The sequence below is a fragment of the Danio rerio genome, chromosome 5 (genome assembly GCF_052040795.2).
Source record: "Danio rerio strain M-AB ecotype USA chromosome 5, GRCz13ab, whole genome shotgun sequence".
NCBI classification, from domain to species: Eukaryota; Metazoa; Chordata; class Actinopteri; order Cypriniformes; family Danionidae; genus Danio; species Danio rerio.
Genome location: NC_141025.1, coordinates 36,141,654 through 36,154,444, shown reverse-complemented (window position 1 = coordinate 36,154,444; position 12,791 = coordinate 36,141,654). Strand labels below are relative to the sequence as shown.

The 12,791-nt window shown below is 34.8% G+C and overlaps 2 protein-coding genes across 16 annotated transcripts in view; both read left to right on the top strand.

Moving 5' to 3' along the window:
• Positions 1-880: 880 nt before the first annotated feature.
• Positions 881-12,791, top strand: part of tmem174 (transmembrane protein 174) — a 123,282-nt gene continuing 111,371 nt past the window's right edge. For 3 of the 15 annotated variants that reach the window (XM_087253696.1, XM_087253697.1, XM_087253695.1), the window contains exons 1-3: positions 971-1,403; positions 2,022-2,366; positions 5,370-5,468. In XM_087253696.1, coding sequence (XP_087109822.1) covers positions 2,170-2,366; positions 5,370-5,468 — 296 coding nt within the window. In that variant the 5' untranslated portion in view covers positions 971-1,403; positions 2,022-2,169. Of the gene's footprint in view, positions 1,404-2,021; positions 2,367-5,369; positions 5,469-12,791 lie in introns of all 15 variants that reach the window. The other 12 variants (XM_087253687.1, XM_087253684.1, XM_087253686.1 and 9 more) reach the window with 9 other exon arrangements.
• Positions 9,496-11,566, top strand: LOC147844047 (transmembrane protein 174). The gene is made up of 2 exons (XM_087253701.1): positions 9,496-10,251; positions 11,412-11,566. The coding sequence occupies exons 1-2, from the start codon at positions 9,521-9,523 to the stop codon at positions 11,518-11,520; spliced, it is 840 nt and encodes a 279-aa protein (XP_087109827.1). The 5' UTR covers positions 9,496-9,520; the 3' UTR covers positions 11,521-11,566.

Below are 12,791 nucleotides of genomic sequence, written 5' to 3'. Positions count from 1 at the left end.
CGGAATGGGTAAGAAAGATGATTTAAGTGACTTTGAACATGTCAAGGTTGTTGGTGCCAGACAGGCTGGTCTGAGTATTTCAAAAACTGCTGATCTTCTGGGATTTTCATGCACAACCATCACTAGGGTTTACAGAGAATGGTCCAAAAAAAGGAGAAAACATCAGGTGAGCGGCAATAATGTGGGCGCAAATGACCTGTTGATGCCAGAGGTCAGAGGCCAAATACCCAGATTGGTTCCAGCTGATAAAAAGGCAACAGTAACTGAAATAAGCACTCGTTACAAGCGAGGTATGCAGAAGAGCATCTTTAAACGCACAACACGTCCAACCTTGAGGCGGATAGGCTACAGCAGCAGAAAACCACACCGGGTGCCACTCTTGTCAGTTAGGAACAGGAAACTGAGGCTACAATTCAAACAGGGTCACCATAATTGGACATTAGAAGATTGGAAAAACTCTGCCTGGTATGGTGGCGGTGAAACGGGAGATTCGCATCATGGATGCGCAGCCGACAAATCTGCAGCAACTGTGTGATGCTATCATGTCAATATGGACCAAAATCTCTGAGGAATATGTCCAGTAGCTTGTTAAATCTATACCACGAAGGATGAGGCAGTTCTGAAGGCAAAAGTGGGTCCAACCTGGTACTAGGAAGGTGTGCCTTATAAAGTGGCCGGTGAGTGTATTTTATATTCCTTTAACCCTTTAACTACCTCACCAAGGGAAAAAAAAAATGTTTAGATTGCATTTCTTAACTTCTAAGCATGCTTTCTTGTTTTATTTTTTTATTTTTTACAATAAAAATGTATTATTATTTTGTAAACCAACAATTCCGTGCGAGTAAACCATTATTAAAAACAGTCATTCATTATTTAAAACAGTAAAAACATGGTCAATTATTTGGTAGGGGGACAGTCAAAGGGTTAATGCTTCATGTAAGTAGGGGGAATTCGAGGATTCTGATTGGTTGTCAACAATCAGCGAGGACCTCTCATCAGTGGAGAAAGACACCGGTATGAAACGATTAATCTTGAATAACATTCTAAATTAAAAGCTTCCCGTGAACTGTTGTGTCATCATATAGTCGCTACATTTATGATCTGGTTTGTTGTTTCAGCACTATGACTTTAAAATATAAACTTTTATTTTACCACAGTTGCAGCTCCTAATTAGGTTAACGGTGCTTAGCGGCCTTTCATCTCGTTTTACTCTTGAACAACTAAATTAATGTTTAGGTATATTTAGCTGAATATATATTTTATTAAATTACACAATCGACGCTGTAAAAAAACGTATCACCGGAAGTTCGGTGGCTGCGCGTGAAAAACACTTCCATGCGTTTTTTAAGTAACCTGGACAACACTTACTGTTGATAACCTCTGGATTTGAAACCGTTTGTAAGGTTAGTGTGTTCATACATTATTTAAAGATTTCATTATTCACGATTTGTTCGAGACTGAACATGCCACTAATTTAACTTTTTTAAGGATGTCAGAGAAAGACGGAAGCTCTCTCTCTCTTTCTCTGTAACGTCAGCCTATTTTTAATGTTATCAGACACTGTACTTGAAAAATAGCCTACTAGAAATCAAAATGCTCATCCTGTAGGGAACAAAACAGCATCAAAAAACATCACTGAGGTTTTAAGTTAATAAGTTTAACTATAAATACCATTAAAACTATTACAAATAATAATAATACAAATTTTATGCATAAAACCCTGTGTATTTTAATGTTTTTAGGGTTTTTGAGATTTTAAAAAGGACCAGTAAGGACGAACATTACAATTTCCATTAAAATCAATACAAATTCCATTGTTACCAATAAAACCAATGAAAATATTGTGACTCTTACAGTAGACAGTCTTGTGGTGAACTCTGATCTGGTGTTCCCTTTATTGAAAGTCGGATAAAATAGCTAAAGACATGGCAAGTGTGTGTTGGATATAAAGGAATAATGTTTACAGGCTAACTGATCCATCTGCTGATTAAGTTGTGATCATTGTGATTGGTTCATTTCAGTTACTCAGCAGAAGCTAGCCTTTCCCCCCTCCTGGTCTGTCTATGCTTCTGCACGCTGATTCAAAAGCAGGACAAGGGCATAAAACTGTCCCTCCATACTGAGCTAAAGAGAAATGGAGGATACTGTAGAGCTCAGAGCAGTGGAAGGATGGAACAATGGGGGGACAGGAGAAAGGCAGGTTGGAGGGACAGAGATACAAGAGAGAATAGGCTTCCGTGCCTGGCGAGCAGAGCCACGTCACGGGCAATTTGTCACAAGGTCGGGGGCCATGATGGAGGATGGCGACATCTTAACTCCCGTGGAGCAGCCCCCACACTGTCTACTATCTGCAAGCCAAAAATGAGGTAATGTTGGCTGCACCAGATTACACCAAAAATATCAAGTTGTCCTAATAGAAACATAATCTGATCTGATCACGTAATGAGAAAGGCATTTGTGAGAGAGCTAATGCATGATACTCTAGAATACTTAATTACAACTGGTCAGTCGAAGCATTCAGTATTATTATTATTACCAAATATACACTGTCGGCCATGACAACTTTTGTTATCAGGCTGTAACTAATAAAGGCACTACTTGCGTATCTGTTGTATTACGCCCACTTGTTTAATACAATAGCAACTGATATGATTTTGTGCCTCAGTTCTCTGTTGTATTTCAAATCACTTCAATTCACTTTATTTACAATACTACTTTATCTATGGTTGTCTGAAATCACTTTATCCTGGGGTTTGTTATACTCTGATAACTGGTAAAAAGTAGTAACACAGATTCACCTGACCTGAATAACTGAATTCTCAAGTAGCTCATAGATGTATAATACAACCCAGGCTAATTGTGAAAGTGTGTCAAATACGCTCCAGGACGTTTTTGCAGTTTTTGTTTTCGGAAATCCACCAGAAGCCATTGTATATGCTTTTTGATGTCTCAAATTTTTTACACTAGTGCCATTCTTGAATGCTGCTCTCGCTTAAATACACCAGAGGCCGCTGTCGACTGACTGAATGACTGATCGACTGACCCACTCTCCTCATTCAATAAACTCTACCAATAGTGTTTTCAAAAGCACCGATAGACCCGCCAACCCACTTCCTTAAACCCAATTGACCATTTTAAAAAGTAATCCAGAAAAGGAAATGCCCTTACCATATTTTTGAAATTTTACAACAATCTCACTCTGTTATTCACTTGTTTATTTTAATTTTTTTGGCTTTTGTTTTTGTCCTGCACGCTTTCTAGAATTGTTCTTTGCTGGACTCAAACCATGTTGTCATGGTCATCTTCTCTCTGCGTCTCAAGTTCTCTGACGTACATGGCGAGCTAAGCGGTCAGCTGTTAAGCACAAAAAGGAATGGTGTAATATCGCCCCATAGTGTTCATTTTAAAAGAAATGCAGCCATGCGTACTTCTGGCTACATGATTTGCAATCTCCTGAAATTTTTATATAGGGCTATGTTTTCAAAATGAGCCTATGTTGGTATAATAATGAGATACTCTACATCCAGTTGGTTATTATCACAAAATGTATTCCTTCAGGCTTATGCAAAAACATACTTTCAGGGTTTGTGTAGGGGATAATGCTCATCCAGGAAGTTTTTATGCTGAATAAAGCCTGACATGCTTATCAGCAGCCCAGCGTGAAGGAAAAACAACCACCTGGATGTAAGTTATCCCATGTATTACATGACTACCTGCCACAAAAAGTAAAAATTGGACACTGAACATTGTTCTGTACTAGTCTATAGGATAATTAATATACCGTATTAGTATATTAATTCTATACGGATGAATTTTTGTCAATACATTCATTAAGTTATGAATGTATTATTAAGTCACAAGTAGTCATGGGCCGGTATAAGATTCTGACTGTATGATAATCTTGTAAAAAAATATGACGGTATTGTGATTACTGCTGTTTTTAAATGTCTGGGTAAAAAAAAAAATTCCCTTTTGAAAACAAAATATTTTATTTTGAAAAACATTTAAAATATTTTGGAAGAGTAAATATGTCAGGCTAAGTGAATTATTGACTTCTGCTGTCTTCATTTGTTGCGATGTACCATGAGAACGGTTATCGTCACATGGCTAGTCACAAGATGTAGACATGCAGTCAAAAAGAGTGGCATGTAAGACAAGTATGTAAATGTGAATATATCCTTGATGGTCAAGATCGTTTGAAATATCTGGATGAGCCTGTGCTATTAGATTCAGTGATTGTTCTTATCAGGATTAATATACCTCGGAATGTTGTGACTGACCATAAAGAATCAAGTATTCCAGACAGCCATGTAATAATTAGCAAAAACAACCAGCTCGATATACTGTAGTAGAGCTGGACGATACTGGAAAAAACTGATATTTTCAGTTCACTCCGAGATACAGTATATTGCGATATAAATGCAGTTTCACCAGATGGTTTGAATAGCTTGTAAAGAATTTAGAATTTTAGATCGATTGAGATGATTCTGTAGTGGAGCATATCTACATAAAATTTCATTTAAAAAATGACAAACATAGGTTAATACAATAGACAAAAGATGCAAATAAATAATAATTCATTATTTTCTGGGTAGTCAGAAGCAGAAATTTAAAAATTATTAAATTATGAATGTTCAATTAATCTTTAAGCTACAAACATTTCATTTATTGTGCCAAAAAGGCTTCAAGTTTGCTTCAAATTCTTATAGTCAGATTTAAAAACACATACAAAAATACATTTTCACTCTCAAGTCAAACTTTGAAATTACTCCACTATGTTGTAACTGTAATATTTGGTCAACTATTGTCCCAACTACATTGCAGATGCCTGCGATGTGACTTTTGCAGACTCACACATTTTGACATCGATGCTGAAACGATACATATACTGTAGCGTAAACTATTCATTAGATAACATTATTTCTACTGTTCATCTTCAGGTCTCTTCAGCAACAAATGAGCAGATTCTAATGAATTCTGAAGGATCTTGCGACACTTAAGGCTTGAGTAATTAAAAAAATTGAGAAAACCAGCTTTTTAATAAAAGGAATATAAAAGATTTTACAATATTAAAATAAATTTCAACTTTAAAATCTATTTCACAAAACTATTCTTATAGTCTTTTCATTAAATAAATCTAGCTGTGTGTACTGTAATGTTTTTTTGAATGAGCAAATTAATGAATGAAGCTAAACCAAATAATGCTAGTGAAAACATGGGTGGAGTAGCACTCAGCTGATTGGCTGTGGTGAATGTACGTGACTGTCAGACTAACACACTGAGGGGTGGTCAAAAAGAGAGTGAGAGAAAGGAGGAATAGAGAGAGTGTGAGCAATGGAAACCCATTAAACCCCCTCTTGTGATTGCAGGCTGCATTTCCATTGGAGGACACAGATGCTCATGCAGCCTAGCGTGCCGTCAGCTTATTGCGCTGCATATGAACCGCTGGAAGGAAGAGGGAAGATGAGGTAAATTAGAACAATATTACAGTCCAGAACTTAATTTGGTGGCTAATCATTTAGAGTCAAACGAATCAATGAGTGACTAGGGCTTGTTAATATTTGTACAATATTGAGACATTGTGGCCTCTACTAATAATTAATTCAGTGCATATGAAGAAATTCTCTGCCTTTTGTTTTGCCACTGCGTCCAATGCAAATAACTAGTGGCTAGTGAAAATCAAAGGAGAAGATTTCGGTTGTCCGAAGCATTCCCAATGGCAGTATTTAAGCTTTACAAATGCCTAGCTCTCTCATCTAAGCAGACCAGTATTGCACACACATTTACCAGCGCACACATTTGTTATTCACATGCTTACTACACACATCACAATCACGAAGAGAGAGAGAGAGAGAAAGAAAGAGGAAATGTTCTCCTCATAAATATTTGGACTCAGCTTAATTGAAAGAGTGTGTCAGACCCAAAATCCAGGCTGATTTTAAACATTCTTGTGCTGGAATCTATTCCCTTCCTAAATGTCTCTCAGGTGTCTCCTCGAGCTTTGGGAAAGGAATTAAAACAAAATCTTTAGTACGGGACAGTTCTGACATGCTGCTTGACCTCTGTGAAGAGTTGAAGGAATTTAGCATGATGCTCACAATCCATTCTTCTAAAAAGCATAATGGAGATTAAGTGATTGCATTTGAAAATCTAGCTGAATAATAGTGTGTGTTCAAAATCATATAAAATATATCATATATCAAACATCTTTTGCCGTCTCATGTGATCATAATAAATTTGAAAGATTTTCATCTTCAAATTTGGTCCTTTATACACTCCTTTATCCAACATGTAATAAGGACTCTGAAAGTCGAAGGCTACAATACGATTTGGAATTTACAATTCATTTTGTGAGTAAAGTATCTATAAATAGCATTTAAATTTATGAACAAATGCATCCTCTCACATCAGAAGACTGATCGGCACCATTCATGTTTAAAAGTGCTTTAAAATATGCATTTTTATTCAATGTTCACGAAGAGAGGGTGGGTAGTGTAGCTCCTTCTCTTTAAAAAAAAGAGAAAAAAATAGCCAATAGCATCTAGTTTTTATCACTGATTGAACTTGTCTTGATGGGGGTGGGGCATGTCAGATACTGAAGTGCATTTAATTGGTTAAGATTTGATGGGAAACTGAAGTATAAGGTGACGTGAATAAAATCGTTGATCCATTTGGGTGGAGCTACAAGCTTTTCATGTTTATATCAGTTTTGTATCTTCTAAATTAGAACTTTTTCACTGTTTTGGAGCATGCTAACTTATAGATACAGTGCTCAGCATATAAGTACACCCTTCACAAATCTCTCTTTTAAATTCATATTTTAATAGGAAGCTAAACAATATTATATTTGTGCATATACTTTAGATTAGACAGTACTGAAGCCAAATCTGGAGCTTGTCTAACAAAATAACTTACGATAACAGTCCAAAAAGTTGTACACCCCAAGTTTTATGTTATGGAGAAATATTAAATGCAAATTTAAAAAAAGAGGAAAAATCAAGAGAAACAAAAAATTGAAAAGTTTAGTTAAAATTTTGTAGGTTGTAACTGTTTTGCAATATTTTGCTTGAATTTAATTGTATTATCTGTCAATTTTCTAAATATGTTTTATGATTTTAATATATTTGTTTAATAAATCTGTTTTGTTTAAATGCCCCAAAAACATTGCCTATATTCACTGAGAAATAGATACAAATATCAAATATTCATTTTCAAAATGGGGTGTAATCAATTATGCAGAGCACTGTTTTTTTAAAAACTAACAATACTAATACTGACATCTAAAAAACTTTATTTTAATTTCATGGGACCTTTAATGTGTTTTATTTGTTGTAATTTCCCAACAGTTAAAACATTACCCAAATACCACAGTGAGCTGTTTATTGTGGGGAAAATGCATCATCAAAGTTAAGTCAGTTGAAATTTGCTATAGTCAGGCAGTGCTCTGGATGAAACACTGTTTTGCTAAACAAATCCATTAGATCTCCAGAGAGGGCTTTGAAAATGTTAAAGTGATGCGGAACTGTTTTGATAACCGTCTGAAACAAAGCTTTTTATCTCCTTTTTTTCTCTTTGTCTCTGTTGAAACTCATTTATGGAAACTTACTGCAATGTTGCCATGTGATTCCCTTGTGTTTGAAGAAGCTTTTGAAGGCGTTTTCCAAACTAATTATATAACATTTACTTTGATCTCCTTCAGACATTCTGAAAAGTAACTTTGCAATCGCATTTCAATAAACAGCAATTGGGGAATTAGTAGACCCCCTGTTAATATCTCCTAAAATTATTTAGTTCCCAACAAACAATTTCGTGTTTAATAGACGACTAAATGTAGACAGCTTTGCTAAAACAAAGCTAAACTTGGGCTATCTGTTAAAATAGACATCTAAAATAGCCCAAAACCAGACTAGTTGTCAAATAGACAGATTAGACAGACTTTATATGTGTACTCATTTATTTTTGTTTAATTGATGACTAGTCTAGTTTTCACCTATTCTTAGACGTCTATTTGATTTTCACTGACAGCCCAAATTTAGCCTTGTTTCACCCAAGACAACTGTTTAGATATCTATTAGACATCTTTTGAAATCAAAAAAAGCTTGCTGGGTTGTTTCTCTAAAAGACATTCTGCTGACTTTAAGTAGCTTTGCCAACTCTAAAAGTGGACACCTCTAAGAGTTAATTGATGCAGTTGTGAAGTTAACAAAATAACTGAAGGGAATGCTCAAAATATTTGTAACTAAAATAAACATCCATAGTGCCTGTGCTGTAATCAAAAATATCATATTTTGGAAACTTTCTCTTTTGATTTTGGTGATACATTAATGGGAAAGTTAAACAAAGTCAGAAAACTGGTGTTCATTGACTTCTTTCTGGGGAACAAAACAAATGAAGAATTTTTAATTATTAAATGATGTGTATAACTCGGTAGTTCGAGTGTTGTTTTGGAGCCTGTTGACTTTAACGGTATATGGTTAACATTTGAGTCAATATCCTATAAATATTGTATTAGTTTTCAACTTCAGATCCTAGTTTGAGTGAAGTAAATAGAAAAAGAAAAGTTTTTGAGTTTAAATAAATATACACTGCAAAAGAAAAAAAACATGTTGTTGGGACAACATAAAGGAATTGTTTACTTATTATTTTATTTCCAAATTTAAGTGCACTGTAAAACTCAACAGTCAACTTTATCAAATGAAATTAGTGTAGTTGCTCAAAATTGACTGAAAGTTAATTCTACTCATTTGAAAAGAGGTTTGAACTCAGTGTTGAAGATAATGAGTTCATTAAATACCTCATTACTTCAACTTAAATGGAGTAAGTTTACAGCACTCACATAGATTAATTTTTTAACTCAAATGGTTTGTAGCAATCGGTTTCCTTAAACAGTTTGAGTTGCCTTATTGGGTTTTACAGTACTCGGTTGGTTTGAGTTTTTTTCATTTATCGGGGTTTACTGTGCTCATATTGGTTTGTTTACTCAAATGGGTTAAGTTCACAGTACACATTAGGATTAGTCTTTGAACTTAAATGGTTTGTTGCAATTGGTTTCCTCAAATGGTTTGAGTTACCTTAACTTTTGGGTTTTACAGTGTGGATTTAACATAAGACAATCAAGTTGTCCCCAAAAACTGTGGTATTTTAGCTCATTTTATACAAGTAGTTGCGCAAATATATAAGTAGTTTGAATATACGGCAAACATTATAATTTTTCATGTAAATAAAATAAATAAATTAGATAAATAAAAAAATAAGATAATAAAGTAGTGAATTACTCTTTGAACATACCAGTTGCCTGTATAATGTGTCCTTTCAAGCGAGACAAAGATTTCACATTTCAGTGTTCTCATAATCAGACAGTGACTTCAGGTTACTGTAACCATAACAATCTGTTACGCATTAACTAAGCTTCTGAACTAGTGTCCAAGATACTTAAACTATGATCTTCAAAGATTCTCCAGGCACAGATAAGTGCATCTTTGTCAGACAAGTGTGTAAATCCTGCAGCAAAAACAGCCAGATGAGACATAACGGCATTTGTGATATTTGGAAAAGCATTCAAGAAGGAAGGAATCAAGGGACAAACCCTCCAGCTGGACCAAGTGATGCAATACCTGCTGATATTAGTAATACTAACTCGAGCAGCAACCAGAGTCCCAGTGATGTCCCTGTGAACATTGTCTCTTTGGTTCCCAGCGAGGCCTTGAGCTCTTCAGACAGTCAGGTATCAGATGGAGACAAAGCTGGTGCCACGCTACTGTTCTCCGGGGTCTTCTTGGGCATGGTTGGCATGACTTTTACAGCTATGGGGTGGGCAAAAAACAATGGCAGCAATGGCTATGAATGGACACAGCTTCTGGGACCCATTCTTCTGTCAGTAGGAGGAACATTTGTGCTCATAAGCATCTGCAAGTTTCGAATGCTGTCTTGCCTGAACTGCAAGCAGATTGAGGAGGAGACAACACCTGAAGTGGATACTTTGCCACCGCTTTCAGGGCCGTCGTTTGTCTTCACTAGACTCAGTCAGCCCATTACCTTCCACAGGGGTACAGTGGTCCAGTACATCCCGCCACCATATGCTTCTGTAGAACCAGACCATGGTCTAGGCCATGTTAATGGTTTGCACTCCAGTCACCAGCCATTAGCAGTCACGGTGAGCGGACCACCACAGTATTACAGTGTGTTTCCGATGGACAACGCTGGCTTTATTTCTGGTGAACATAACAACCCTACCGTACAAAGGGGAAACAGGTATGATATTCATGGTAGTATGTATTACTTTCATTTACATGATAAGAACCATAGAGTCTACAAATAAGAAACAAATGAGATTTTTTTTTTATTAATTGATTTCTTTAACTCCTCGCTTTTTGGTTATGTCAGAGTGATAGGTTTATTATGGCAAACAGTAAACAAAACATAAAAAACTATCCACTGTAGTAGTTTCTAAATAGGACAGAACAAAAAAACTTTTGTGAGAACTGTTTAAATTATGTGCAATGTATAAACTCAATGTTCAAAGCTTATAATAAATAAGTAATAATTTAAATATAAATCATCATTGCTCCAGCAAGAATTTGTATTAAACATAGTAAACATGCTTGAATTAAAACATGTAGAAATGAATATAACTGAACTTATTTTAAGCTATTGCAATCTAGTTTAAATTACTTTACATGACCACGAAGCTGATGAGATTGCATTGGTTCTTATTCCTTTGCTGATTGTATAATAATTGTAAAAAGGGGGAAAAGTATATAACAAAAAATCATTATAATTCGATTTGCGATCATGGATATCCATATCAAATTTGGGATGTTTTTTTTAGGTGACTAAATGAGTACATTTTAATAAATTAAATAATATAATATTACGATTCTTCCAGGACTAAAAAGCGGGCATTAATTTACATCGTTTGCACGATTAAATTTAAGAATAATTATTTATTTAGGCTATTTATAAGCTAATAGGCTTTTAGGTTATTAAGGCTATTTTTACATACACATTTTTTTAGTTTAGATTATAAATGTCATCACACACATTGAAAAATAATTTTTATCTCATTCTAAGATATTATAAACCAAATAAGATTCTTTTATGGATCACTAAAAAACTTTTCGTTTTATTTAGCACATTCATTTTAAAAGATAATTTGTAGGTTTCTAAACTGATTCATTTATTTAAAGCAGGTGATTATTTTAATCTTTTTGAAACGCAAAAGACTCAATTCCAAACAAAATTACCACACAAACCAGTCTTTGGGATTTTAAAGGATGCCATCATTGAGCTAAAATAGTCACAAAGAGCGTAGACTTAATCAAATAAAGAAGTTGGCACGTTACGGTATTTTTACACAAATGACCAAGGGTTTGTAAATGTGCATTATTTGACATCTGCTGGTTTCGTTGCAGGAATGCGAGCGTCTCGGATGAAGAGGGGAAAGCGGGTGCAGCAGACAGCGCCTCCTCTCCACCTGCATACGAGGAGCTTTTCGCCACCTCATGTGACTCGTACTCCTGATTAACCAAATTACGCAGAACTTTCCAAATAAAGTTCATGTTTACTACGTAGTTGAGTTAGGCTACTTTTTTGTTATTGTTAAATAATGTTGCGACTAGTAGGAGATATACTAATTCTTACTGTTGCTTCAATGTTTAAACGTCCTTTAATTCTTTTTTACACTATTTTTAAAAATATTTTGTGGTGCTTTCTCTCGTGTCCTCTTGGGCTCCTGAGAACTTTATGGCACGTGAGCGTCCGGTGAGAACCACATGGGGGCAGAAAAAGTGAAGGAGTGAGGCAAAGTTCTTGTTTCATCAAAACTTCTGAAGTTGGTGTATTTATTTGAGCATTCGTTTAATAGCTCAACATTTAACAAAAATATTAATTTTAATCGCGCGCAATTCCCGTTCCCGTTAGTCCAACAGTTGCATAAGCTCTAAAGTTCACACGTAACCAGTATACACATTTTTCTTTAGCTTAACCTATAGTTTAACCTTTTTTTCATGAATGCTGGCTGTAGTGAAGCTTACTTGAGTTTAAGAAGTGAACTGAACTGTGCCATAACAGTCCGTTTCTCTGAACCTTTAACTAAAAATAACTATAGCGAGTCTGCTTTATTTTTATTTTTTGTTTTGTTGTGATAAAACATCTGATCAGAATTTATTTAAAATGTTAGAGTGTATCAAATAACCTACAATACTTACCAATTCAGTAAAAAAATAAATAAATAAATAAAAACAATTCCGTTTTAAATGAACAGAATTTGGCTTATTAAAAGTAATTTGGTCAGTGTGTGATCCAGAGAGATGAGCATTATTCATGGTTGCACGACTAATTTACAGTTAGGCTAATATTATTTCCCTGGTGTAGGCTATTATATAAATCGTGTTGTGTTGTATCCGCATGATTTTGTATCAAATTTAGTTTGGATACGATATTTTCCTATTTGTAAAGTAAAAATACAATTATTTAAAATATGTACCTATCCCTTAACAGTTTAATTTTCAAGGTGTTTGTTACAATTAGCAATATGTGAAATTACCAACGCAATCTAAACGATTTATAAATTTAAAATTAAGTAAAAAAATCTGTATTATTATTATCACTTAAGAATAAAGGTTGAAGAATCGAAAATAAAGGTTTTCACAGTGATCCAAGAAAGTTTTTTTTTTTTTTTGGGGTTTTCTAAAGATTAATGGACGTTCTTCATAGAATAATATCAGTGGGAAGAACATTTTCCTAATCTAAACAGCATTTCTCTCTCTCTCTCTCTCTCTCTCTCTCTCTCT